This window comes from Blennius ocellaris (genome assembly GCF_963422515.1).
Source record: "Blennius ocellaris genome assembly, chromosome: 1".
NCBI classification, from domain to species: Eukaryota; Metazoa; Chordata; class Actinopteri; order Blenniiformes; family Blenniidae; genus Blennius; species Blennius ocellaris.
In genome coordinates this window covers 31,382,846-31,410,553 of record NC_137650.1, presented here as the reverse complement: position 1 = coordinate 31,410,553, position 27,708 = coordinate 31,382,846, and the positions used below count along the sequence as shown (strand labels likewise).

At 41.1% G+C, this 27,708-nt stretch overlaps 1 protein-coding gene across 13 annotated transcripts in view; it reads left to right on the top strand.

Annotated features, from left to right (window-relative positions):
- Positions 1-2,028: 2,028 nt before the first annotated feature.
- Positions 2,029-27,708, top strand: part of ppip5k1a (diphosphoinositol pentakisphosphate kinase 1a) — a 31,304-nt gene continuing 5,624 nt past the window's right edge. For 3 of the 13 annotated variants that reach the window (XM_080496385.1, XM_080496376.1, XM_080496379.1), the window contains exons 1-26: positions 2,029-2,094; positions 5,112-5,644; positions 6,536-6,731; positions 7,126-7,216; positions 7,308-7,393; positions 7,917-8,071; positions 8,356-8,457; positions 8,871-9,032; positions 9,122-9,243; positions 9,338-9,439; positions 10,013-10,099; positions 10,182-10,257; positions 10,370-10,479; positions 11,462-11,547; positions 11,638-11,763; positions 12,618-12,739; positions 13,516-13,698; positions 14,401-14,542; positions 14,745-14,968; positions 15,118-15,245; positions 15,355-15,469; positions 15,561-15,668; positions 16,449-16,808; positions 17,087-17,180; positions 19,509-19,634; positions 23,011-23,073. In XM_080496385.1, coding sequence (XP_080352511.1) covers positions 5,501-5,644; positions 6,536-6,731; positions 7,126-7,216; positions 7,308-7,393; positions 7,917-8,071; positions 8,356-8,457; positions 8,871-9,032; positions 9,122-9,243; positions 9,338-9,439; positions 10,013-10,099; positions 10,182-10,257; positions 10,370-10,479; positions 11,462-11,547; positions 11,638-11,763; positions 12,618-12,739; positions 13,516-13,698; positions 14,401-14,542; positions 14,745-14,968; positions 15,118-15,245; positions 15,355-15,469; positions 15,561-15,668; positions 16,449-16,808; positions 17,087-17,180; positions 19,509-19,634; positions 23,011-23,073 — 3,310 coding nt within the window. In that variant the 5' untranslated portion in view covers positions 2,029-2,094; positions 5,112-5,500. Of the gene's footprint in view, positions 2,095-5,111; positions 5,645-6,535; positions 6,732-7,125; positions 7,217-7,307; positions 7,394-7,916; positions 8,072-8,355; positions 8,458-8,870; positions 9,033-9,121; positions 9,244-9,337; positions 9,440-10,012; positions 10,100-10,181; positions 10,258-10,369; positions 10,480-11,461; positions 11,764-12,617; positions 12,740-13,515; positions 13,699-14,400; positions 14,543-14,744; positions 14,969-15,117; positions 15,246-15,354; positions 15,470-15,560; positions 15,669-16,448; positions 16,809-17,086; positions 17,181-19,508; positions 19,635-23,010; positions 23,074-27,708 lie in introns of all 13 variants that reach the window. The other 10 variants (XM_080496388.1, XM_080496387.1, XM_080496382.1 and 7 more) reach the window with 6 other exon arrangements.

Genomic DNA, 27,708 nt, shown 5'->3' with positions numbered 1-27,708 from the left:
ATCACTCCTACAGGAAGTCACTGGTGTAGGAAGTTAAAGATACTGGATATGCATTTATAATAAGATTGGTTGTCCTGGTCTGACCTGCTGCTGGAAGTCACACTCAGTGTAACACCCCTGACTTTCGAAAATGGGAGCCATATGAGGTCTGTGGGCGGACGAGAATTCCCTCACAGAGGCCCTTTGTGACAAACACTGAGAGAATTGAAGGACAAAATAAGAGCCACTTAGATTAATCTAAGTGAAAAAATGACAAAAGTAGCAGCTTAACTTTACAGAACACAAAGATTAAAAACGATATCTTTAATATTCTGGGTTATTTTTTTTGTTATTGTTTGTGCTTAAACATATGATAAAAGCAAAACAAAAAGAAAGTGATGGTACTTTATTAATGTGCCTGTTTGGCAGGGTTTTAGTTAATTTTGTTCTAAAAGAAGAAACCCGAGATGTAGGAATGCTTACAATTTCCATAACTGTATAATTTGCAAATACTTTTATAATTTTTTGTTTTGTTTTGTTTTGTTTTGTTTTGTTTTGTTTTGTTTTGTTTTGTTTTGTTTTGTTTTGTTTTGTTTTGTTTTGTTTTGTTTTGTTTTGTTTTGTAAAGGAACTCTCATCAACAATTACCTTTATTCTAATTGTGTCATATTCACTTGACCCTTTTGAGTAAGGGGTGAAATAATAACACAAGGACACTCAAGTCTTGGTTATTCATTAAAAATAACATTGTTATTTGCACACAAAATGTAGTTGGCTAAAGGGTATAACCTCTGATAATATTTGTGCAAGCGAGTGCCCCCACTTCCCTCCTTTCCATGTCCAGTTTGCCAACAGAGGAGCTTTGTTGGTCCTCTGTTCACCTTTACCGTGCATAAAACTGACTTTTCATGAGCAGTGCGGCTGGTTTCTCTGCAGACGCCCCACTTGGCCGGCACACAGGTATGTACGTAACCGACCAGTTGGCACGTGGCTCAAACATGCTCATGGTTTGCTCAAGACCAGTCTGCGACACACTGACGTCAGTTTTGGCCCTTACATCAACAGTTTGCTTCTGGGGGGGGGGGCAGCATGGTCACTAAGACATGAGGATATAAGTAAAGAAGTATGACCACAGTAAAGCACCAGCAGGAAAAGAAAAAAGTAAGCTGTAGAAATTGAAAAGCATACAATCATGTTTGTGCAAAGGTACACTTTTATTAAAAGATGACAAATGCAGAACAACAAACACTGAGCACCAAAACTACAAATTAAAACAAACATACATGAAAGACTCATAAAAAGTGTGAAATTAAAACTGAGATGAAATGATGCAAATGATGTTTACAAATTCAGAGTACAATCATAATATAATTAAAATTACAACAAGGAGACATATTCCTCTGGGATTAATAAAACATGTATATTGTATTGTATTCTATACTATTCTGTTCTATTCTATTCTATTCTATTCTATTCTATAACAAATGGATGCAAATCCTTGGAAGAATTCAAACACAGAATGCAGAAAACATGTCATGAACATGAAGTGACAAAAGCAACAACAAAGAGCTTGAAAGACAAGGGTGAAGCAATTTGGGATATAACATCATTCGATCAAATCATGTCATAGTAAAATTACAAAAAAATAAAAAAAGATGCAGAACACTGAACCATTAAACCAGTAATCCACCACAAGGTAACATAAAATATGACCAAAAGAGAACCGAAGAAATTCTGTAAAATTATGCAAAACAACAGTAAAGTGACGCTCTCACAGACGAGATGACTCCCACCAGGCGTAAACAGCCATAACAAGATATTCAAGAGCTGCACCATAAAAATCCCACCTCTGGTAATTCTACATTTTACCGCCAGAGGTCAATAATGGTATCCCTCTTAAACACCTCACGTCATACCATCAGGGTGACGTAGGTCGCTGCTCATTGGCTCATTTGTATTAGCTGTTCCGCCTCCACGAAGCGGATCCTCTTTCCCATTGGCCGTTCGGAAAGTCGCGCAAACTTGTGTCAACACGTACAGTAATTAAGATTGGTTTCACATGCAAACTGTCAAGAATCGAGCTAATGGCAGCGGGACGGTCCTCGGAGCTACACTGTGAGTTCATGTCCTTTCCTTCACCCGTGCTCCCCAAACCGCGACTGACACGCATCGACCGGTAGGCGACGACGTTTATAAGAGCGCCGAGCTTCCGCGTCTGCGATGACTGCAGATAAAATGGCATCTGATGGACTTATTTACAGTAACGGGGTTCGGGTGGATGTAGCTGGATGCTAACAAATTAAGCTAACTTTAGCTCACATAGGCTAAATGTGTCAAACGAGCTTGTGTGCAGGTTTTCCTTGCTGTAACGCGTTTGTTATTGAAATTAGCCACTTGTAAACACTTGGTGTGATGCAAGTCACGTTTGATGGTACACGGTCAACACTTCTCGTCGTTGACGTCTGGGTATTCGTCATCATCCTTTTGCAGTGTATTTTTGATGTAACCTTAATAAGGCAATGGTTAAAACTGCAGCTGCATTCATAAATCTCCGTTAACGCGAAACATTCCACCAATGCCGCTTTACTGCGTGCCTTTTTTCGGTGCCCTAAATTCACAACAGTAAAAGGGCGTCGAGCGCTCTCCAACTCCCAACATCGGGTGCAATGAACTGTGAGAGAATCCATGCACACAACGTGGGATCTTTGCATGCTTGTTGTGTCGTTTTAGTGATTCAAAACCAGATGTTTCTTTTAAAGTGTTTGGTCGATGGATAAACGGAAAGGCTGGAAATACACGCTCAGGCAGCGTCATCGGGATGAGTTGTTTGATTTAATCCCAGACAACACACCGACCATAAAACCTACAAAGTTATCAATCTATCAGTCTTTTGCAATCAGATTTCCAAAATTGTTTGGCTAGTGTGTACATGTACTTCCCTTCTTGTAACAGTAGTCTGTAAACAGCTGGAAGGTCAGGAGTTTTGGAAGATGAATGTTGTCACATTCTTGCCAGGAGGTTGTCAGATTCTTTCTGCTGGTGTTTTCATTTTACACATGATCCCAAATTACTGGTAGACTGTTACTACTTGTTCATTTCGGAATTGTAGTTGGAGTATGATTGCTTTATAGTGGAAGGTGTTCATAACGTATTGAGCTAATGAGTGCATGATGCATTAGAGGGACATGTGGAATGTCACTCAGTTAATTGTATTTGGAGTTCCACAGTTTGAGATCCAGAAAAACACGTTTTAAAAATCGGTTTAAACCATGTCCAGGTGCAGATTCCAGCTCCAGTGCACTGCTTTTTTTCAGACTGAAGCAGATCCATGCAGTGTGCTGAGTGGGAGGTGTCTGAGTTTTCCCCAGCATGGAATCTGGGGTCATTGGGGTCAAGGTCTCTTTAGAAAGTCACGTGAATCTGGAAAATGGGACTGGAAAAAATGTGCAGCAGCACACACGAGACATCCTTTTATTTGTCCAGTTCAATAAGCAAGATATTATGCAGAATAATATTAATCGTAGTGGTTATTTTTAGATTCTTATTAAACATTCCTGTGAATAAGTTATTGCTACAGGTCAGAGATTATACCTTCCTGTAGAAGATGAACTGTATAAAGTGCTGACCGTAAACCGCAGGCTTTATACACAATACAGTTTGAACACACCTCTTAAAAGCTGGCATACAGAATTTCACATTGCTACTATTACTTGTTAAACTTTACTTGGGTCACCTCAACTAAGTCCTATGAAAATGAAGAGGACGTAACCTCAGTGTCCTTAGTAAAAGCTGTGGCCCTGCTGCTAGTCTGTGTAAGCGTGTGTAATCGAAGAGATTAACTGTTTTGGTCCAGCTTTGAAACACTAATCCACTTACGTGTGGAAAGAGTTTATTTTAGATCAACTTGGAGCCAAAATGGGAATAAGAATGAATTCGAGAGGGTGTAACCAGTAGCAAGTAAATATTTTCACGATAGTAATACTCAACAGTGCCTTATGTGCACTCTCGGTCTGTTTCTGTACAGGTTTGTATAAAATATCAAATGCATGCACTTCAACATCTAACATGTGGTTTAAGATGTATTCATGTTCTAATTGAAAGTGAAAATCAGGGTCACTTCAACCTTAGAAATAAAATTTGGCTTCTTTCCCGCTGATAATTATTAAAATTGCTGCATGCATGCAAAGCCACAGCAGATGAGTTCGATACATACTTATTAAAGGAAAATGTAATTTTCTCCAGCTCTAACAACAAACCCAAACACAGATACAAGTAGGTGCCCAACTCGCAGGTACACCTCAAAATATATGCTGGGTTTTCAGGAACTAAAACAAATAACAATTTCTGCAGCTGAAACCATTTGGCAATATTATTTGTGTTCCCAACATGGCTGTGACTGTTACTTTGTTTATCTCTTTTGGCCCCCTCCTCAATCTGCAAATACTGATGTGTATTTTCAGCTGTGCAGAGTCCGTGTGGATCTTTAGGTTACTGTGGCGACCGTTGAGGCAGCGTGTGGTTGAGATGGGTGTCTTTGAGTTTCCCAGAGAGTAATAAGCAGTTTGTGGTTCGTGTACAACGTGAGGAGGTTTGCTGACTCTCACGTCTCCGTGTCAGGCGCATGTTTAGTGGTAATGGGAATGCTGGTGTCCAATACTAACCTGCAGCACCAGACTGCAGTGCCATAAGTCAATGTGTAGCAGCAGAGTAAGAGCGAGAGGTAATTATTAGTCAAGCACTTGACTTCTCTTGTGTAACAGTTGGTGTGATTTACAAGGTCAGGCATGATGATTTTATATTTTTGTAAAGTTAAAAGAGCAACATTTTTCTACTATTGATTTATTACTAGTTATAAATGTGTAACAATGCTATGGACGGCGCTTGAAAAATGATATTCATACACAACAGAAGCTGGCTTTTCTAGTCATATTGGTTTAGCGTCAATGTAATGAATGAATGCTTCGATTTTAGATTCCATCTATACCCCCACTGGAGCTGTTTCAAGCTGACAGTGTGTGCTGGTGGGGTTCATCCTCACCAGTTCTCCAGCCCACCAGAATTTCAGACACAGGCAGACATTTACACAGCGGCAGAATAGATTGTCTTTAATTTTTGTTTCTGTTTTTCTGCAGGTTTGTTGATCTCGCAGACAAATGGAAAAAAGAACCGTCATCACAACTACTTCCTGTTGACAAAATTTAGTGGGGAACCGAGCCACTGATTTTTAAGATGTAATTTGGCTCCAAGAAGAATGACAACACCAAGTAACTTGGTCATCACGGAGCAGGAGGCAGTGGCCTAATTTCCCACGTTGCTTTTTATGTTGACGCACTTCTCACTCGGTCTCGTCTCTCCGGTTTGCCCCACACGTCTTCACCGACCGGCTCTGCTGCCCGGCCCCCGCAGGGTGGACCTGCCCCCCCTCCCCAGGCCTTGCGCCCTTCCATCGGCGGCCCGCTCCGGCGGTGTGTTGGTGTACGATGGCGTGGTGGTACGCTGAGGGCTGCCGCTTGGGTCTGTGATGTCAGAGCCCAACAGCCCGGGCGAGAGCCGGCGTGGCGCTCCCAGATTCTTCGTGGGCTGCGAGGACGATGAGAGCGAGGTCCTGGATGAGAGCATAAGGAGAGACATGGAGCTGTATGACGAAGACGAAGACACAGACTCGGTGAGGGTGCTCTTCCTCCTCTTATCCGAGATATTCTTACCAGGAAGAGAGGCATTCATAGTTCGGAGGAGAGCGCTTTCAGTTTACACAGTTACTCGACATGAATCTAGAAATGAGCTTAATATCTCTAATTCATCATTCCCAGATTCTCTATATGTTCACACAAACTGAGAAAAGGTTATAATGCAAAACACGTTACCATGAACAGAAGCATAGTATAAAAGATTTTTCAGTGTTAAAGGACTAAAAACGTTTTTTTTACCGTCGCATCCAGTTTGTTTTCTTTTCTGCAAAGCATAAACTACTTGACAACTACTTTGAGGATTTAACCTCCAATGACAGCTCCTGCTGAGTCCCAATCTGTTGACTGAGAATCAAACATGCTACATATGATATCGCAGATCAGACGGGCTAACAATAATTGTCTTTTTAACATGAGGAAGTATGAACAATGCAGAATTATTTGGATCTTTTTGATGACATCTACATGCTCAATTTGATGTTTTGTTGTGTTTGAATGTGTTAAATCAGGTTAGAGTTTTCACTTACCTGTGCACAACTTAAACTCAGATTCATTTTAAGCATTGAAGACAGAAGGCGCATTATTATTATTGTTTAGTTGCACACTAATCACAGTTTTGGGTAAATTTGACAAATTCTTTAAGAATGCTTGAGTTAATCGGTCATTTTGATTGGAAGAAACGTATTTATTTCCAGAACATTCCGTGGACATAAAAAGTACCGTCTCCTTATTTTTTATTTGTCCAATGTCGAGTGAGTTTTTCAGTTGGGTCAATAGTGTGATATTTTAGATGTTGATGATGCAGTGTTGTGAATCCACGGATAGATGAGTGAAATGCTGCTGTCCTCCCATTCCTCCCCTATTTTCAGCCCCCGGAGCAACAGATTGTGGTGGGAATCTGTTGCATGATGAAGAAGTCCAAGTCCAAGCCAATGACCCAGATTCTGGAGAGGCTGTGCAGGTTCGAGTACATCACTGTGGTCATCTTCCCAGAGGATGTCATCCTCAACGAGCCCGTGGACAAATGGCCTCTGTGTGACTGCCTCATCTCCTTCCACTCCAAGGGTACAGAACACGCGCTTGCTATTGAAACAACATATGTGACGTGAGCGGCTCTCCGTTTTACATGTAACGAATGCCTCATTTGTTTCCTAAACACATGTTAACTATAGGTGTTGATTTAAAAGCTCTGTCATGCGAAGTCAAATAAATGTACATGCACACTCGTGTTACACATTCAGCATACCGTTCATGTGATAACGTCGCTTCCTCTCAGCTGCCCGGCCATTTACACTCCAAACAGAGAGCCCGTGTCGAAGTGCAATGTCAGCGTTATGTGCAATCCAACAGGGTCAGTCGGCCTGCTTTCGCGTGCCTGTTTCAGTTTGCAACGTGCTTAGAATAAAGCCTTGGTAAGCATAAATCTGAACTTTTATGACTCTCGTTTTCTTTCAACCAGGATTTCCTCTGGACAAGGCAGTGAGCTATGCCAAGCTGAGAAATCCTCTGCTCATTAATGACCTGAACATGCAGTATTACATACAGGACAGGTTGGTCTTTAATGAGTCCAGTATGTTTTAGTGGGATGCCAAACACCAATCCTACCTCATATTTTTTGTGTCTTATTGCACATTTCAACAGGCGAGAGGTGTACCGCATCCTGCAAGAAGAAGGGATTGACCTGCCACGCTATGCTGTGCTCAACCGAGACCCAGATAAACCAGATGGTATGTGTGTCATTGTTGAATCACGTGTTGTCGATATATCATCTATATTTAAGCACATATGTCAAACCCAATAAAAATCTGATTAAATACATAGCTGCAATAAACACGTTTGTTTGAGATTGAAACGATGGGTTAAACGGCTCTGAAGCTGTTATCCATGCAGCATCCTTGAGCCTGCTTTGGTTTAATTTCAGTACATGGATAAATATAGAATCAAATGTGAAGAAGTCACAAGCATCCCATACTTAAGTGCTGTGATACGATGGTTCAGGCATTCAAATCCTGTTTTTACATACTGACATCGAGGCACTCCCCTACGACGGGTGGCCAATCACATGATCAAGTGTTCGCGTCAAAGTAGTGACTGTTTTTAAAATGTCCTTGAATGTCACATGGTTCAGAGTGCAGAGCTGCTTCACAGGGATCCAGAGTAAACACAGCAGGGTCAAGTGTCATCTCTATTTATTACCGGGGGGGGAAATGAAAAGCAGCTCGTGTGTGTGTGTGTGTGTGTCTGTCTCAGAGTGTAACCTGGTGGAAGGAGAAGACCACGTCGAGGTAAATGGGGAAATATTCCAAAAGCCTTTCGTTGAGAAGCCCGTCTGCGCCGAGGACCATAACGTCTACATCTACTACCCCACGTCTGCTGGCGGAGGCAGCCAGCGGCTCTTCAGAAAGGTCTCGAATTCTAGACTAAAAGATGGGAATGTTGCCAGATTACAACATCACTGTATCAATTTGCGCTGTTCCAACACCCTACAGCTGAGCAACACGGTGCGGCAGGCTTGGTTCAGTTGTTTGAAGATCTCTGAAAACACGTCTGCCAGCAGCTCAAAATGATCCCTTATCGCTACAGCCTTTAATGCAGTTTTACAATAAACGTGATGGGGAATTTGCTGAATTCTCATTTGAACTATGGCGTGCACCTCTTTTTGACTCATACCCTATCTTTGATGGTGCAGATTGGGAGCCGGAGCAGTGTTTACTCACCAGAAAGCAGCGTGAGGAAGACGGGCTCCTACATCTATGAAGAGTTCATGCCCACAGATGGCACAGATGTTAAGGTAGAGTTCATATTACTCATTGCAATAAAAAAACAACAACCTACAGAAAAGTGGCTCACAATTACAGCCTTGAAACTAATTCCTTTTTTTGTACCTTTGTTTTAGTGACGTTGCATTATTAGAAAGCCTGTAAAATTTTGTTCTAAAAGTTACAAAAGTGGCCAAGAACATGCAATGTAATGTATTTTTTCTGATGAGCAATAGAGTAGTGTTTGGTTTGAACCATTGAGAAAAAAAGGACTTTATCTATTTTAGATTATTCTAAAAGGTATTTAAAAAATCTGTGATATACATGAACTAATTGGGTTCAAATAAAAGCAGACTTAAGAACAAATATGGGATACCACAGAGTTTGAAGCGTTTATTGTGTTTAAACTAGAAATGTCAGACATTGACTGGGTGTGTTGCATCAGGTGTACACTGTGGGACCGGACTACGCTCATGCTGAGGCCCGGAAGTCTCCTGCTTTGGACGGAAAGGTGGAGCGAGACAGCGAGGGGAAAGAAGTCCGTTATCCCGTCATGCTCTCGGCGATGGAGAAGCTGGTGGCCCGTAAAGTCTGCTTGGCATTCAAGGTGAGCGGAATATACTGAAGGGGATGCAGTCAAGTCTCCTGTATGTTTCCGTGAAGTAAGAACAGTGTCATCCTCTTCTCCTTCTGCAGCAAACTGTGTGTGGCTTTGACCTTCTCCGGGCCAACGGCCATTCATATGTATGTGACGTCAATGGGTTCAGTTTTGTGAAGAACTCCATGAAGTACTATGACGACTGTGCCAAGATCCTTGGGTACCATGTGGACATTTTTTTCCCAATTTTTTTTGTTTCGTAACTGTACGTTATATTTCTCATCATTTGTCTTTTTTTAATCGTTGCTTCTCAGGAATATTGTGATGCGTGAACTGGCTCCCCAGTTTCAGATTCCTTGGTCCATCCCCACAGAAGCAGAAGACATCCCCATTGTTCCCACCACTTCTGGAACTATGTGAGTCCTTCGCTTAACCTGGGCGTTGATGCATAAGGGAGCCAACACTGTTCATCACTGAGGCCATGTGCATATTTTGTCATTCTGGCTGGAGATCCAACACACCAATGATAGGCCTTTGCTTCGTTTATACCTTTGCGGTAGTGTTGCCACAAGAATCCTGTTGTCAGAAGTCACAAATGACCATTTCCTGGGGTTGATTCAACATGTCTCTCTTGAGACCGAAAACCAAATAGCTTTCTTCTTGGTAAATAGTGCAGATGTTTATTTCAAATAATATCCTAAATTCTAATAAAGAAATATAAATAAATCAAACCTTGATTTTTAGTGTTAACCTGATTTTGGGGACTGAACAGATGTGAAACAATAGCACTTGTAGTAGCTACTATATCATATACTACATTAATGATATACTACATTAATACTACGTTAATGGCAGAATGGATAAAAAAACCATCATATGATAGCCCTTCTTGCTTCAAAGCATTCCAAATAACTAAAGTAATTTAAACAAATTGTCAACGGATGGAAAAAGAGATGAGTTATGAGGAACTGTTACTTTGAACTCTACAGGATGGAGCTGCGGTGCGTTATCGCCGTCATCCGACACGGAGACCGAACACCCAAGCAGAAGATGAAAATGGAAGTTCGCAATCCTATGTAGGTCCTCTCTTTCCTAACCATCGGACCGCCATTATAATAGTGACGTCAGATTAAAGAGTTTCATGTTTGTTATGTCCAGGTTCTTCGATCTGTTTGAAAAATATGGAGGATACAAAACTGGGAAATTAAAACTCAAGAAGCCGAAACAACTGCAGGTAAAAAACCCCCCAAAACAACAACAATCAGAATGGTTCAACATGTGATTCTTTAATTTTGTGGGAACATGCATTATGCATCTCATGGCTTTTTGCTCTATAACACACACAGGAGGTGCTGGACATCACGCGGCAGTTATTAGCAGAACTGGGACAAGACAATGACTGTGAGATAGAGGAGAAGAAGTCCAAACTGGAGCAGCTGAAGACTGTTCTGGAAATGTAAGTGAACCAGGTCAGGTTTATATCAACTGCAAATCCCAGATGTCACATTCATTTCAGGCATTCTGGGGCTTCACAATTTGTTTTAAGTCATGATATATGTCACACACGGAAGACGAGAAAGACAGATTCTAACTTGGTGAACTTTATCAAGCTTCTCATTGGATTTCCTAAATTTGTCTTTGGCTTCTTCCCATGACTCATTATGATAGATGTTTATTTTTAAAGGTCACCATCTGCTGTGTTCAGCAGCAGCAGCAGCTGATGAGGTGTGGCTGATGTGGCTGTGGTTAATACCCAGGAAATGGCCTCTACTCATGGAAATGAAGCCAGCTGACATCCTCACACACCACATGAGGCTATTGTAATAACACAAAGTGCTTCAAATTAAATATGTCCACAAATGAAGCCATGCTTTCGGAAGAATTGTTCTCCGACAAATCTTCTATTCTTCCAAGGAAGCAGTTGTCTCATACATTAGAAAACACAATTAATTTCCCAGATTATAACCAATGAATCTTTTAGAGCTGTTTTAAACCCTGTATCTTGCAGTTTTGTGGGACTAGTAAAGGTTTATCTCATTTTATGTTACAGTCAAATATGGTTAGAGTTACTGTGCCTTTTATATCCAGTGCACAATAAATAACATTTAATCAAGATTCCATAAAACAAAATCTATAATGGATCTTTCGAAATTGATTCCTCCCTTTTCTGGAGGCACAGTGGATCCTGATCCTCCTGAGTGACTTGGCACACCTTTTACCTCAGTTGCTCCTCTGACGCAACCTCTCAGCAGGATTCAAATCCCAACCTGCCAGTGAGAAGCTTGTTGATCTAATCTCTAGGCAACAACAACCCCTATTTATAAAGGATAGTAATATATTATGACCGTATTTTCGATGAGCAGAAAGCAATAATCTACGTTTGTCCATAAACAACTGTTCCTGTGATTAATTTATGCTACTTTTTTTTCCTCGTGAAGGTATGGTCACTTCTCGGGGATCAACCGAAAAGTCCAGCTAACGTATCTGCCCCATGGGCAGCCCAAAACCTCAAGTGAGGAAGAAGGTGGGGAAATAGAAGTGGACTCACTTCACCTGGTGATTAGTCTAAGCTTGACCAGTCCGCTAAACTGCCTGCCTCCTGGTTTGCTTTTAGATACACGTAAGGAAGGTCCATCTCTGCTGTTGGTGCTGAAGTGGGGAGGAGAGTTGACTCCCGCGGGCCGAGTGCAGGCAGAGGAGCTGGGCAGAGCTTTCCGCTGCATGTACCCAGGGGGACAGGGTGAGGGTCACCCATCCGCATTTTACACAGAAGAAAATGTCACGTCGTGCGTCATTCCTCTGGCTGTTGCCACCCCACACCACACCACTGAATATTGATGTTACTTGTGTTGTCATGGAAACGTGTGCGTGCTATAGGCTTGTATTGGAAAAAATAAAGTCACTGAAACCTGCTCCAGCCGAATGTGGTGCTTAATGTTTTTATATAATAAAAAAAAATGTTACTTCATATTTGACTTTGAAATTAAATGCAATTAATCCGATGCTTCCATCCAAACTGATTTTGGTATGAACTGAATGACTCAGTTGAACTGGTATTGGTGCCAGCACCCAGAGGAACCTGTTCCTGTTATATGCATTACATTTTTAGGGGGGTATTTTCAGTTTGAAATTTTCGTGGTCCAGCAAATATTCCATGGATCCATGTGCTTTTTATACTTCCCCATGTTTACCCTGCTCAATTGATATGTCCTTGAAGAAATGATTCTGACTGGATGGGGGAATAAACTTCCTGAGTGACTCATTCTCATTCAAGCATCAGAAATCTTAGCTTTGTTTGCACTCTTTTAAATGGACAACTTCAGTTATTCAATCTGAGATACAAACAAAAGAAATTTGATCAATAAAAGTTGAGCCAAAGAACAAATCAAACAGTCACAGGAGGAATCGGTATTCACCTCGACCGTTTAATTGTCTCTGCGGACCGACACAAGGACATTCCATTCCAAACTGCCCACTATACCATAATGTTCTTTTACCATTATTTTAAGAGCATGTTTACAGTAACCTTTAAACCAGCAGCTTGGATGTCTTTGTGTAAACTAACATGATTGTCGGCACTCTGTTTTTTGGCAGGAGACTATGCTGGATTTCCAGGCTGTGGGTTACTGCGGTTACACAGCACCTACAGACATGACCTGAAGATATACGCCTCTGATGAGGGGAGGGTGCAGATGACGGCCGCAGCTTTTGCAAAGGTATGTCGGGTCTTTTATCTGGTCACGAAACCAGATAAAATATTGGATAAGTACATTAGAATAACAACCATTCTGAATGTTTCTCTTCATTTTATAAAGCACATTCTGAGAAAGTCAACATTTATTCAAATGTTTTGGAAAAACATGAACAAGTTTTAAAATGTATCATTTTTACAATAGTAATGATACTTATTATAAATATGAGCACTTTTAGCATTTGTACTGTATGTGCTTTTTTTAATAGTTATCAGCAGGGAAAGTAAATAACTGGGCAATGTCATTGTTTTCAGTAAAATAGGTTTTATATATGATCTAACTTTTCAGGAGCATCAGAAAAAAAAATAAAAAGTTGCTCATTGATGGAAGTTCTTTATTTAGTCCTCGTTTAGAAATACACTAGGATACACAATACCACAAACAGAAACTGGTCAAAACAAAAAGATCTCCACCTGCATACACTCAAATTATATCAACAGAACTGGCATTTGTTTGATGAAGGAAAAGCATCTCATAGCTGGAATGTTTACCTTTCAGAGATGAATAACTTCTTTATACAAGGAGCAAGCACTGAGTGGTTTCAGCTGTGAACATCTATTGTCATATTTTGTCACATGTTTACCAGTAATCTTCACGGTGTGTAAATTAGTTTAATTATTAATTACATCCGGGTTTTCTTCCTTGCTGCGAACAAATGTTAAATCACCACTGTTTAAACAATATGAGGAACGAATCGCAGGCCACCCACTGTCTTTTGTTTGCGTGCGGCGTGTTCACAGGGGCTGCTGGCTCTGGAGGGCGAGCTGACTCCCATCCTCGTGCAGATGGTGAAGAGCGCCAACATGAACGGGCTGCTGGACAGCGACAGCGACTCGCTGAGCAGCTGCCAGCACCGCGTCAAGGCCCGGCTCCACGAAATCCTGCAGAAGGACAGGGAGTTCACTGAGGAAGATTACGACCGGGTGAGTAACCCACTGTGTTTACTGCTGCACCACAACTTCACACAAGTCTGCCACGGAGACCGTCATCTGCAAGTCAATAAACATGTGCACCATCTCGGCAGCGACAAGGGGGCCACCTATTTGGCAGCTATGATACAAGTTGTAACAATACAGACTTTGCCAACTGGCACATCCTCTCAACTTGTAGAAGACGGTGAGGCACAGTCTGCTAAAGCATGTCATAAGAACGTGCGATAGCTCTTCACGGCCAAGTGCGGGTTTTTTTGTGTGTTTATGTTTGTATACAAAACGTGTGTAGATGTATGGTGCTACTTTAGTTCAAAGCCAGGAAAAAAAAGAAAGATAAAATACTTTAATTTTTGTTTACTGTAAACAAATGTAATCTAATAGAATAATCCAAGTGAGATAAAACAACTACCATATTTTCTGGACTATTGAGCACACCTGGATGAGAGAGAGAGAGACAGATGGTGATTCTCTCCAGATTCATGTTGCCTGAAGCCTGTTGTGTCTCAGGATGCATGGCTTCTGCAGCCTTCTGTGTTTTTACCAATTCACCGCAATAGTAGAGATTTGATGTGAATGTTATTTTGTTAGCAGGAATGTTCACGAGTCTTTAGGCCAAGTGTTTGACATCCCTGAGGTTAGCGTTCATTTCTTTTTAACAGAAAGGGTACTTTTTTTCTTTTGTCTTTGTGGCAGCTGGCCCCAACCTGCAGTGCGTCTTTGGTCAATACAATGAGGATCGTGGAGAACCCGGTGGAGACATGCGACCAGGTCTACGCTCTCATTCAGAGTCTCACCTCACAGATCCGCAAGAGGATGGAAGATCCCAAATCTGCAGGTGAAAGATTAAATCCTTTTTACTTCTGATTCATTTGGACTCTTAATTGTTTTTATAAATAGCAGCGCTCATAATAACATTGAAATTATAATAAACATTTTGTAAAGTTGTCAACACAAGATATTAAAAGCATTAAATTTGGTCTTTTTCATTCTCTAACCCTTTTTTTTTTTTCCCCTTCCTCTCGTGTGGCTCTCTGCAGACTTGCAGCTGTACCACAGTGAAACTCTGGAGCTCATGCTGCAGCGCTGGTCCAAACTGGAGAGGGACTTCCGCATGAAGAACGGCCGCTATGATATCAGCAAAATCCCTGACATCTACGACTGCGTGAAGTACGACGTGATCCATAACGCCACCCTCGGGCTGGAGGACACGCTGGAGCTGTTCAGACTGTCTCGAGCTCTGGCTGACGTCGTTATTCCACAGGTAAGCGAAGGGAGGAGGGGCATGGAAGATCCTCAAAGTAATATGTTTTTTGAGATGTTTTAGAGACCTGCAAGCTGTTTTTAGTTTTCGAGAACTAACTACATCAACCTTTGTACAATGTTTTCACAAATTGTTTTTGTGTATTTCAGGAATATGGTATAAATGTAGCAGAGAAACTGGACATAGCGTACGCTTACTGCCTCCCCCTGGTCCGAAAGATCCAGCTTGACTTGCAGAGAACCCACGAAGACGAGTCTGTCAACAAACTGCACCCTCTGTGAGTCACAGTCTTTACAAAGTCAATTTAGGTTTAATAAAAGGGTAGAAAGACCTGATGCGAAGCCTATTGATTATTTTGATATCTGATATCAGCGGTTTCTTTGCAGATACTCGCGCGGTGTGATGTCTCCTGGGCGTCACGTCAGGACACGATTATACTTCACCAGCGAAAGTCATGTCCACTCTCTGCTCAGCATTTTCCGCTATGGAGGCTTGCTCGATGTGAGTAAACATCAATTATGCAGTGCTGTGATGTTTTCGTATGCAGATCTGAGCTGACGCTCACGCTTTCTGCTCGTTTTGTTTGCACCAGGAGGAGAAAGACCAGCAGTGGAAACGTGCCATGGATTACCTCAGCGCTGTCTCGGAGCTCAACTACATGACTCAGATTGTCATCATGCTTTATGAGGACAACAACAAGGTAATTTAATGTGTTGCTTTGCTTTCTTATCAGCTATCTGGCCTCTTTGTGCCACTGACTGTAATATAGAAGTAATGCATACGATTTGGGGTTACAAGTTGGTCAATTGGGTACGTTTAGAAAATATTGTCCAAAGTTATTCTCATTTAATTATTATTATTGCCAAGTTTAAATTGTAGTTGATTGGTTGTGTGAGTGAATGAGATTCCCCTCTCAACTACTGATTTGAAGTCCTTATTAAATGTATTTTTATTAAAGATTTATCATCTTGAGGTTATTAAACATAAATTAAAAAAATGATTGCTGCAGCTCCAAGCCATTTTCATTATGTATGACTCACAAAATGATAGGAGCTCTCTGCTTACAGTGGCTGATGCTTCACCATAGCTGCACCCCCACATGAACAGGATTCTGGTGGGACACAAAAGCAGCCTTCATCCAAGAAGCCAGAAATAAAAACCATTAGCTAATTCAAGATAATTCGATTTGACATCTTCACCAAGGCCAGTTGGTGGAGCTCTGGAATGAATCGGTTTTTAAAATGTAAATTGTATGATCATTTGGGGACCCTCATATATAATGCATGTAAAGCCCATGACAGGCCACGGTAATAAAGCACATATGTTTCTTGCCAAGGAAGTGTATAACAATGGTTTTCTTTAGATCCAGTCATTATGTGTATTTGATGCATGCATCTTACAAAATATGCTCTCTAAAGTTATATGTGACCGTGAATTAGAGGAATGTATTTGATGTTTTCTATCTCCACCCATCATGAAGGACCTCACCTCTGAGGAACGATTCCATGTAGAGCTTCACTTCAGTCCCGGTGTCAAAGGCGTGGAGGAAGAGGAGAACGCACCCACCGGCTTCGGCTTCAGGCCAGCTTCTGCAGAGGTGGCGCGGCAGGTAGAATCCCACCAGAACATTTTCTCCTCTCTGCTGCCATTCTGCAGAAAACGGCCTGTGCAACCCGTCTCGTTTTTTCCGCTCATTCAGAACGGACAAAAGCAGCCTGACCCAGGCAGCCTGGAGGATCTCTCAAGGGACGAAACTGACCGCGCCGTGCCACTGTCCGAGCCAATCACCATCCAGAGGAAGTCCCCGCTCATTCGCAATCACAAGACTGGATCCATGGAGGTGAGACTCGCAGGTTATCCAAAGATTCCTTTGGAAACCTTTTAGGAGCTGTTTTTACTTCAAATTTACTCAAAATATACAATTATGAATATTTGAAAAACAGTCCTACATGATAAGATAAAGAGGAAATTTTATGTAAAAAAAAAATGTTGATTTTTTTTTTTTTCTATTATTATTATTTGTGGCTCATCAATAGCTGAATTCACCCAGAGACACACAGTATTCATTATACAGTACTAATCACCTGTCTGAACCTTGTGTGTATGTTTTTCCTCAAGGTCCTGTCGGAAACGTCCTCCTCCAAAGTCGGCAGCTACCGCCTCTTCTCGTTCTGCTCACGTCAATCCCCCGAGATGAAACAAAGTGGATTAGGTAGGTGTCGTGATGCAGTGTCGCCATGGAAACTGTGTATAGATGACCCTGAGAAATTGCTTGGGAGTAGGAGGGACAGGGTGCAGATTTTATTAGGTCGCCTTTCTGCTCTGGGTAAATGGCAATAAAGGCAGATAAAACTTTAGGAGCTGTGAAATGCATACAAGCTGCTGGCTTGTACATAATGTCCCCAAAGGAAGAAAAATGGTTCGTTTAAATGTTGGTTTTGAAAACTGGAATTTAATTAAAAGATAAGTAAATGTGAGAGTTGTTCAATTTTGTGACTGCAGTTTTTTTTTTTTTTGAGCAGAGAATGCTTTAGAAGTTCTGTCACACAAAGTGTCTGGGACGGAAATGATCATCCACTCAGTGTTTGCCATCATTCTTTTATTCTTTATTTTTTGGTTGGTAAAGTATGCAGTACATCACTGTTGTTAATATTAGTGTCTGGATGAAGGCCACTTGTTTTTGAGGCTTATCCAAATGTGGCCATAATCAAAAAGTGATGCAGTTTTCAGCTTGTTTCTGGCCCTTTCATGTGAAGTCGATCTTAAATTTTGTGTTAAGTATTTTGTCCCCAAGTGACATTCAGATCCGGAGCAGCTGCACTGATCCAGTCACAGACCATAAGCACCTAAAAGCAAATACAAATTAGCTGCATACAACTAAAAACATGACACACCTATTTTAATAGAGCTGAAGCATTAAAAAAACATTTTAAAAAAAACAACCTCCACAGCCAGAAGATGACAAACTGACATGCAATGACAAGTGTCAATGTTCAGTTGCTGTTTTCTTAGGTCCGTTACAGATTGAGAGAAAATAGTCCGGATATCATTTCACTCCATCTTCGTTTGGTCTCACTGAGCCTCAGGTCCTCTCCACCTTCTACGGAAGCCATAAGTATCAACTCTGCGGCAGAAGTTTTTAAAGAAAACTCCTACCCTCCTAACACTTTGGTGTTTCGCTCTGATGACTTAATTCACTAAAGGTACCTTTACATGTGAATGCAGTCCCAACAACTGATCTCGGAGTCTGTCCCTCTGCATCATCTCTTATCATTGAATCTATAACTGTAATCTCTTTCTCAACTTATCCTCTGATTTCTCTGCTTATTGAGAGTTTACAATCACTATGGATGCTTTAGGATTTAAGTGTTTGATTGACAAAATATTTACTCAAGTTTCAAATTTATTATAATTTCTCCATCAGTGCAAACATCGAAATAGTAAATAACAGAGCACATAAAGAAAATAAATACAATATATGAAAACTGGCCTTATGGTGCAAGTGGTAATGACCTGTTGTAATGACCCCTTTAAAATGGAGCATTGGGGTGTATAACTCCACCATTTAGGAAAATATACAGGGGTAAAGATTTCTTGATTCAAACATCAAAATGTATTTAATCAGGGAATTCTTTCCAAATTAACCTTTAACTCCAAGAGTACTGCGGTTCCTTCTGGAAGCAGCACATATAGAGATTGCAAGTATGAAGTTTGAAATTCAATGTTAGCTTAGAATGAAATTGCTTCTTTTATACCTTTTTAAATAGAACATATATGTTTGAGCAATATGGACAGATGAATGTGAAAACCTAAACCCTCCAATAATGTTAATGGACATTCAGCTTTGACATTCTATATCTTGAAGCATTGATGGAAAAATCCATAGCCAGATGCATCGACTTTGAAGTGCATCCAGTGAGAGCAGCTCTGCAGTTTGTTGCAGGCAGATTTGGCGGATGATCTGAAATTCACATTAATTCACAATAAGTTCAGCACCAACACACACCAGGAGCAGCTGAAAATAACTGGGAGAATTTCAAAAAATGAAGAAAAAAAAACATGCCAGCACATGGAGAACATGTAAACTCACAGAGAAACAGTTAAGGTCCAGGTTAAACTCAAGTCTTCCTGTTGTGAGGTTGCCAGTGCTAACAACTCTGTCAGCATGGAGCCCTGGTTGGTGGTTCTATTTTCTTTTTTTTTTACTTAATTCTTCCAAAAGTGGGATTTTTGGTTTCTTTGTGGTACCGGTATTCTGAAATGATGGGATGTATGGGTTCACTTTTATAATTCCATTTCAGCTCCGAAGCTTTATTCACAATGAGAGCAGGGGTAAAAAGATGGGTCAGTTGCATGATCGTTTCTGAAAGCGTGTGTCTGCCTTTCTGCTTGTCTGTTTTCTTTCTCTCTTGTCTGTTCTCTCTCTCTCTCTCTCTCTCTCGCTCTCTTCTTGATCAGTTGTTTGAGTAACAGCATGTAATGTAGTGATAACTAACAGCAGCCCCCCCCCCCCCCCTGCCCCACCCCACCCCCCTCGCAGGCTCTCAGTGCGCCGGGCTCTTCAGCACCACAGTCCTAGGTGGGTCCTCTAGCGCCCCTAACCTGCAGGACTACGCACGCGCACACCGCAAAAAATTCTCCAGCGGCAGTCTGTCCTACAAAGACGGTACGTGTTTGAGACCGCGCTCCTTCACAAACCTGCAACAGGACAACAGCAGATCAGTGTGTCACACATCTCTGCATAGTTTTACTCTGTAATATATGTGTTTCACGTCTTCACCAAAGGAAAACATTAACTGCAGCTGTTAGGTGATTTTTTTTTTAGTAGATTTATCCCCCCCCCCCCTACAATATCATGTATACCCATACATGTATCCTAGGTGTTTTCTTTCTTTCTTTCTTTCTTTTTTACAGTTTTACATACAGTCGATTTTAAACTCCATTTTCATTGTAGTTACTAAATCCACTCCAATCCTCCATCTTTTTTTTTTTCCTCCACACCATTTTGATGTAAATTGGTGTGTTTCTTTTGATGTTTTTTGTGTACATGCTGCCTCAGGCCCAATCAAAGTTCCCAATTAAAACAACCCCCCCCCCAAAAAAAAAATCGAAAAATGAGAAGTAGTGCAAAGGCGTCGCCTTTATTTTTTCTTTTTTTATTGTTGTACTAGTGCAGCTCATGTAGTCAAGTTCCTCAGATCCCGTTCCAATTTAGTGTTCTGGTTTGTTGAGTCCTCGGCTGTGTTCACACTTGTGCGGTTTTCCTGCTCTGAACTCTCGCAGAAAAAAAAACACAACAGGCGGTACGTGTGAAATCCCTGTAAGGATTCTGTGCAGCCAGTGTTTGTGCACTTGGGTGTCTTTTTTTTAATTTACGGATGCAGTACAGCTTTGCCTCACTTTTTTAGTGACTCAAACATTTAATATTCGTACAGTTGTGTAGTGGGGGGAAGAACAAATTGGAGGTGCCTGCCAATTTAAAAGACGCAACTGAACTCTACAGAATCGGACAATGTTGAGAAACGGGCTAAATCTTGAGGAGAGAAAAGTATTTATAGATTATTCATGATGGACCCTTCATGTCAGATCCATTCTGCAGCAAATTAGAGGCGTGTGCCAGAAAAGACCTTCTATATCTCCTAAAATGGGTCACGTCTAAGTGTATTCTGTTCCAAACAAGGTTTGATCAGCTTTTTCTGGCCTGGCTTCTTGTTTCTGTGTGCACGGTTGTGAGATCACCATCAGATCCCGACTTGTCCCTACATAAGAAAGGGAAAGAGGTGATTGGTTCATTCGTGTGTGTGATACGTTGCCACTGCTGCAATTTAGCCCAACCACCCGTCCTGCTATGACCATTTGTCACACAGAGCGTTCTGTGCGTCCACTGAAGTGCTAAGTTATAAGCCCTGATCAGATCGGGATGATTTTAGTCTCTTTTAATTGATCGGCAATCAAGAAATCCGTGTTGCACTTATGACATGTTTGTGACATGCTAATATCGAAGGGGTGTGGATATATTCCGAAGTGAAAAGCAGTCCTGCGGTCCCTTGCTATATCGGCGTTTCAAGAGGTGGAATCACAGGAGCTTCCTTTGTTCAATTCAACAAATGAGATGTGACATAAACGTAACTATGGAGCAGAGTTTTTTTCTGCACTGAAGCTGCTCCTCTGGTCTCTGAGCAGCTGTAGTCGAGCTCGGCTACAACCTGAATGGCGTGTGCAGTCAGCTGAGGGCCCCTGTAGACCCTTGTATGCCACAAGTTTGGCTTGAGAAAGTTCCTGTTTTACAATGAGGAAAGCAGATGCATTTATAACTGCAGTTATCGACGACACAGATGAATTGGTGACGTGTGCATACTATGCTCAGTACCTCAAAACCCTATAACTGCTTAGCCACTTAGCAGCTACCAATTCAAACTCGGAAAGGTGTTTGAAGGTTTGTAGCATGAACTTGGAATAGTTGTGACCTTGGGTTGTAAACATGCAGGTGAATGTCTTGGGCGTTTTCACCAGCTGACAGAAGCTCGTCATGGGCTCATAGAAGTTATAAAACACATCCTGTGAAGACATTGTGTCTCTGACACCTCCGATGTCATTTGGTTTGTCCGGTTCAGAAGTGTTTTGGCGGTGCTGCTTTCAAGCTTGAACCTAACTGCACTTTGAAAGTTTAGAAGTGCTGCGGTTTTAGCCACACCAGCATTTTGACGTCGGCAGAACCAGTTTATAGTCGACCAAACCTGCCAAGTGTGAACACACCCCACAGTGTTGTCCTTTTCCCTCTCTCAATAGCTACCGCTTTGTTTAATTAACTACGACGTGCAGGTTTTGACACCTGTCATCATAATTTGACGTGGCATTGAGTAGTTCCCACCGACACAGATGGGGAAGCTCGGTTTGTTTTTGCACACTCTCCTGCATGCACAGAGGGGCTTTCAAGACTTCATCTGTAAACATTCATTAACGGTCTCCCTTTAAGAAAAACAAAAGTCATGCCATGTTTTCTTTGCATGATCCATGCGCCTTCCTCCTGTTAAAGTTCAGTGTAAACCCCACCGCTGTACTCTTCAATTAAGCTTTTGTATGTTCGCAACACAAATCTGTTCAAAGTCCAGGAAGTTTGAGAAACATATTTGACCTATGAGTGGTTTCCTACTCCCAAATTTTTTTAAATAATTTTTTTTAAATAGGGTTTTGAAAATCGGGGCTGCTCCCCCTGTTTGTAAGGTGTTTAAACTCGGTGCTTAGTCATACCTCAGAACATGGCCACCATGTTTGGTCATGGCGGAGCCTGTATTCATGTCATCCAGTAGGTGTCAGTGTGGCATCACACAGCCGCCGTCTGTTGTTTCACATGTTCAGGTTCACTGCCGGTCTTTGTCATCCATCTTGTTCCACTTCATTTTCATGATTCAATGCACGGTTTTTCAACGCTGCCGTACCGTGATTCATCAGTGCATGCTTCTCTGTGACTGCAGTGTTGGTGACATTTTGCCCCCCCCCCCTCCCCACCCATGCGGAAGCATCTTGATCTCGGTCAGGTTCACAAGTTTGGGTCTTCATGGTTTCTCTATACAGAAGTGTCAGTTTACCTGGACAGCAGTAAATCTCATGGTTACGGAATCAAAACGAAAACTGAGCATTGGGCTTGATTTACAGGGGTATTTCTTTTCTTGTTTTTTTTTTGTTTGTTTGTTTGTTTGTTTGTTTTTATTAACGTGTGTGTGTGTGTGTGTGTGTGTGTGTGTGTGCACTGTCCACCTCTTCAGTTTGAATCATTCATCTCACTTTAATCTGAAGATGTGCTGGCCAACAGACATCTTCAAACATCCTCAAATCCCAAATATCCGCTTTAGCAGAGGCTTTAGTTAAACTAGAAGAACATCTTTGATTCTCAATCCTCGAATACAGTTAGGTGCTGCTTCATCGTCTCTATATTGCGTGCACACTAGTGAAGAGCAGGAGAATGATAAAATATGGTACACAACTCATTGTGGCTCCTAGTAACACTAGTGAACTTTTTTTTTTTTTTTTTATTTCCTCAGAGTTGTTGTCTATGCCGGCAGTAAAACGATTTTCTGTGTCGTTTGCAAAGCATCCGACTAATGGTACGTCTGCTTCTTTCAAGTATTTTTCCACTTCACCTCCCTTTGTCTTGCATGTCTTCAAACTTTTGTTTTTCGACCTTGGGTTGTTTGTTTTTTTTTCCTTACATGGCCCTCCAGCATTTCAGATTTCCGTTAATTTTCTCTTTTCCCCCCCCTAATTGTTCTTTTTTTTATTTTTTTTTTATTGATCCATACGCATCGGACTCTTTACTTTTCTAACACTACCTGACATCCTCTCTTTAACCAGGGTTCCCACTGAGTCCAAAAAAAAACACCTCATTGCAGGCTAGCACGACGACAGCCATCGTCAATCTGCATTATTTAAAAACTTGTATGGAAAAATAGATACCATTAGATATCGACAGATTTCCTGAAACGATTAGGAGTCATCTCCTGTGATGTTATTCGTTCAGTTCTTAGATGAAAGCTAATGATTAGAAGGCATTAAATAGAATATCCTAAGCCTTTTTTTAAAAGGAGGCAGTTCTACACAGAGGGCATTTTCCCTTTGTGAGTGATTCAAATTCATTATGAATCCCTTGATCCATCGACTAGTTGAGCTCCGAGCTCTGTGGGAGCGACGCTCCCTGTCCTTTCAGACGTTGGCTTTATGTTGGGGATTATTTTTCCTGCTACAGACTAAACTTGTGTCCAATTAGAAGCCTCTCTAACACGACCAGCATCATAGATTGGGTTTGGGGGGCAGTGTTCGCACACCTGCCTAAAATTTTTACTTTTTACTGAACCTCTGGAGTCCTGCTGTTGTAGAGCTTTAGTGAAACCCCTTCTTGTTCTGATTCCAAGACTGCGATCCTTCCTGGATGATATTGAATCCAACCTTTAGTTCTACTTTATCAGGACCAAAGGTTTCAAAGAAATGAATCTGTAGATTCTATTTGGACAGATTTTTTTTTTGGGGGGGGGACTGATCTGTCATGTCCCCATTAGTGTAATTGTATTTACTCAGTATTTTTGTCGTTCCTGAATACCAGCGGCATCATTTGAGCAATTAAAGGGTATATTCTTTTAAATTGAGCAATTAAAGCTCCTAGAGTAACGCACATAAGCAATTCGTTATCTTTTGATACGTTGACAAACACCTTTGACAAACATGTTTCAATTTTAAATGTATGATCAAATGGTATATTCATCTAAAGATGAGCATTTTGCCTGAGTCAAAGACATTTGCGACAAATGCCCACAATTTATCAGTTTGTCAGCACAAAAAAGTTTCATGATAAACCCATACGTATAACAAGTGGCAATACAAAAAGAGAAATATTCCATTTTATGCTCAATTAGTTGCACTTTAAATAAAACAAAACCCCCTTTTAAACAGACTCGACAGTGCTTTTGCACACAAATATAATATGTCAAACTCCTGAGAAGTAATTTCAAATAGAATATGTTGTTTTTGCTTGTACCCCATTAATGAAGAAATAAGTGTCCTATCGAGTAACTTATTTACACATTAAGCACAAGGCTGACAACAATAAGAACATTTCAGTTACAGCCATTTTTTAACAGACTCTATGTTTTCATGCAAAATATATACTATTAAAACTGCAACTACTGAGAAAAAAAAACACTCAAATTATATAGATTTAGCTGAATCTATCAAAACCAAAATTGTACTATGGGGAAAAAAATACTTTCTTCAGTCACAGTGTTTATTCACAAATAGATCCAAAAAAAGATTCAAGTACACAAAATCAATCAATCTTTTCTGTCAGGAGATAAATGAAGCAGTGCTCACCTCAATGGTTGATGTAACACTGACCCCATAGACTGGAGGAATTAATGGCAGAACTGGGCTAGATTAATTTATTTTTTTGCTCCTGAACAGAGTCTCAAAGTCTGGAGTTGTCAACAAAGCAACTCGAAGGTAATGCTCAGTGTCCAGTCTGTTTCTGTTTCGTCTTCAGCTCAACCAGAACTGAGAAGAAACAGCCACAAAAATGAGAAATCATATGGTGTCTCAGCTCAAATGCGTGAAGACCTTGTTATTTATTTGTAGATTTTATTTTGGCTGAATTGTGAACTCTTTGGATGACAAATGAACACTTCCATCGTGAAAGTGGGGATTTCAAAACTCACAACTTCCCAGTTCCCAGCTTCACTAACACTTTTATTTGTTTTTTAAACATGTCACTCGCTTTGTTTGGTTCTGTCTTTTCAAATTGTCAGTGTGACGGAGGGCTGAGGCCCTTTGTGAGAAGGTGAAAGAACTTTATTTCAATCAATATCCTTTAGACTTTTAGAGTCGGTTCAAAGTTTGGAGACTTGCACAAGACAAAGGTTCAGGGTTGAAGCAGCAGAGGCTTATGTATCCGGACGATAACTTTAGTTTGAGCTGCACAGGATTTAATGACAAATGCCAGATTCCAGCTAAAGCAGTTCCACTATTGCGTTATATAACAAACCTAAGACGACCTCGAAAAGAGCCACAACACAAGCCAGGGATGGGAACCCTGTCTACATCCTGCATACAGTCTGTGAACTTGGTCACCATTACCCAGTTATTCAGTCTTATTTTTTTCCTCCCAGTAAGTAGATGTGTACGTGCTTGCGTGCATGTGTGCACACAGTGAATGCATCCGGTTGTTTGTCATCGTTGCGAAGAATGTGGGTTGAGTTCATTGTTAAACACATTCAACAGCAAATCAATGTTTAATCCTTCTCCTCTTTTCCACTTGCATGAAATTAGTAACCCTCTCAAGAGCAATCCAGCCTGTGATTTGTTTCATCACAGGGTCACTTTTATTCTATCAGATTAAAGTATGAATGTGCAGCTAGATGAACCACCGTCGGCTCTTCTTGGTAAAGGGGAGAAGGGTTAAAGCATTGTCCATCTCATCTCCTCTGTCTGTTGTGAAAGAAACATCAGTCAGTGTTGTGTTTATTCTATTGAGCACACGTGGAGCAACAGTCATCCTGGATTTGTTTGGTGGCTTATTTTTTTTCCATATTTTGAATCAAGGTGGTGAAAGAAGGGAGGTACAGTTGGTACAGTGTTGCTGTGAAGCATTTACAGAGCCGTCTGTCTGCTTCATCTGGATAAAAAGGCGGGTTTATATGGATTAAAAGTCATCGATCAGTCTGCCTTCACGTGGATTTTGCAGTCGAAGCTGGGTTGATTTGTCTGGGTCGTGAAGGTTGTCGTTGTAGTGTCACCGATGTGACGGTTGACATTACGTCAGTGTTTTGATGGCAAATCTACCTCTTTTGAAATGCATCTTTTTTTTAAGCTGTTGGTGGGACAACAAAAAAACTTCTGATGATGTTAACTCAGGCACATAAATCACTGGAAGGACCAACATTGTTAATTTATAATGACTTTGGTCGATGCAGTAAAAGTTGTGTTACAAATCTTATAAATCAACCTGAAAGAGTAACTTTGCAGCACAGTAGTGACAGATGCCATTTTGATCACATTCTAATGGCTGTTATTAGATTAGAATATCTCGACATATAGATATAAAACATTTTATCGCAAATTTTGATTTTTGAGCGAAATTAAAGTTTGATAAAATTCCAATGTTAATGATCCTAGAAGCGTATTTGTTGACTAAGGGCGCGTTCACATTCCCCCGTTTGACGTGGACCAGAGTTCTCTTTAGGGACTTTCTGGGAAAGTCTGTTTCGTTTTCAGGAAATGTGAACGCACCCCGAACCTGGTTTCAGATTTTTCAGGTCCTCTTTCAAACAGACTTTCGAGCGGGCAGGGTGAAGGTTGAGATGTCGTGACGTAGAGTGCAATGCATTTTGGGTCGCGCAAATCTGAAAAAGATGCGGAAAATAAAGCTGGAGTCCCGTAACAATTGTTTTCTCTGGGGGAAAATGGCTCGTGCACAGATGTGTAGTAGCGAGAAAGTGGTTCCTTTACACACAAACTTTTTAGTGGGTGGGGGGTGATGTGCGCAATGCATTCTGGGTAGTAAACAAACAGCCAGTGCCGCGAGAAGAAGCAGACGCAGAAAGAGAAAGTTGGGAAAATGTCATGGGCAGACGTGGAGCAGTGAGGAAGAAGTAGTGAAAAATGCGTTTGTTGATATCTGGTCTGGAGACTATATATCGTGGGGCGAACAAGCATAGCCACTTGTTGCGATCTGGACACGTTCCCAGTTCATCACAGGAGCACACAGAAGCAAAGAATTCTACATGCTGCACTTAAAGCTGATGTAGAATAATTATTTAACAGAACTAATGCAGACATGTTTGGGTTGTGGAACAGAGTTCCTATAGAAAACCCAGAAGGGACAAGCCAACTCCCTACAGAAAAGGACCAGAATAGAAATTGGATCGTCTCACCGTCGGCCAAGAGTGGAAACTGCTGCTCCACTTTGCAGCTCACACAATCTATCGTGGGTACATATTGAAAAACACGACGTCTAAAGGGTGCATCTGTCCCACATCTGTCAAGGTTCCAGTAGATGCCCGTGCTAATTGTACCACAACGAAAGCTTGTTTTTGTCTGTAATTGGGTGGAGACAGAAGAATTGCATATATCCGGAGCTTCATGAGCAATGATCGAAAACGACAATAATAACGTCTCAATCTGCCAAAGACAGACATCATCATGAATATTGTTGTATGTTAAGTTGCGAAGAACAATCGAGAACGTCCCGGTACTTG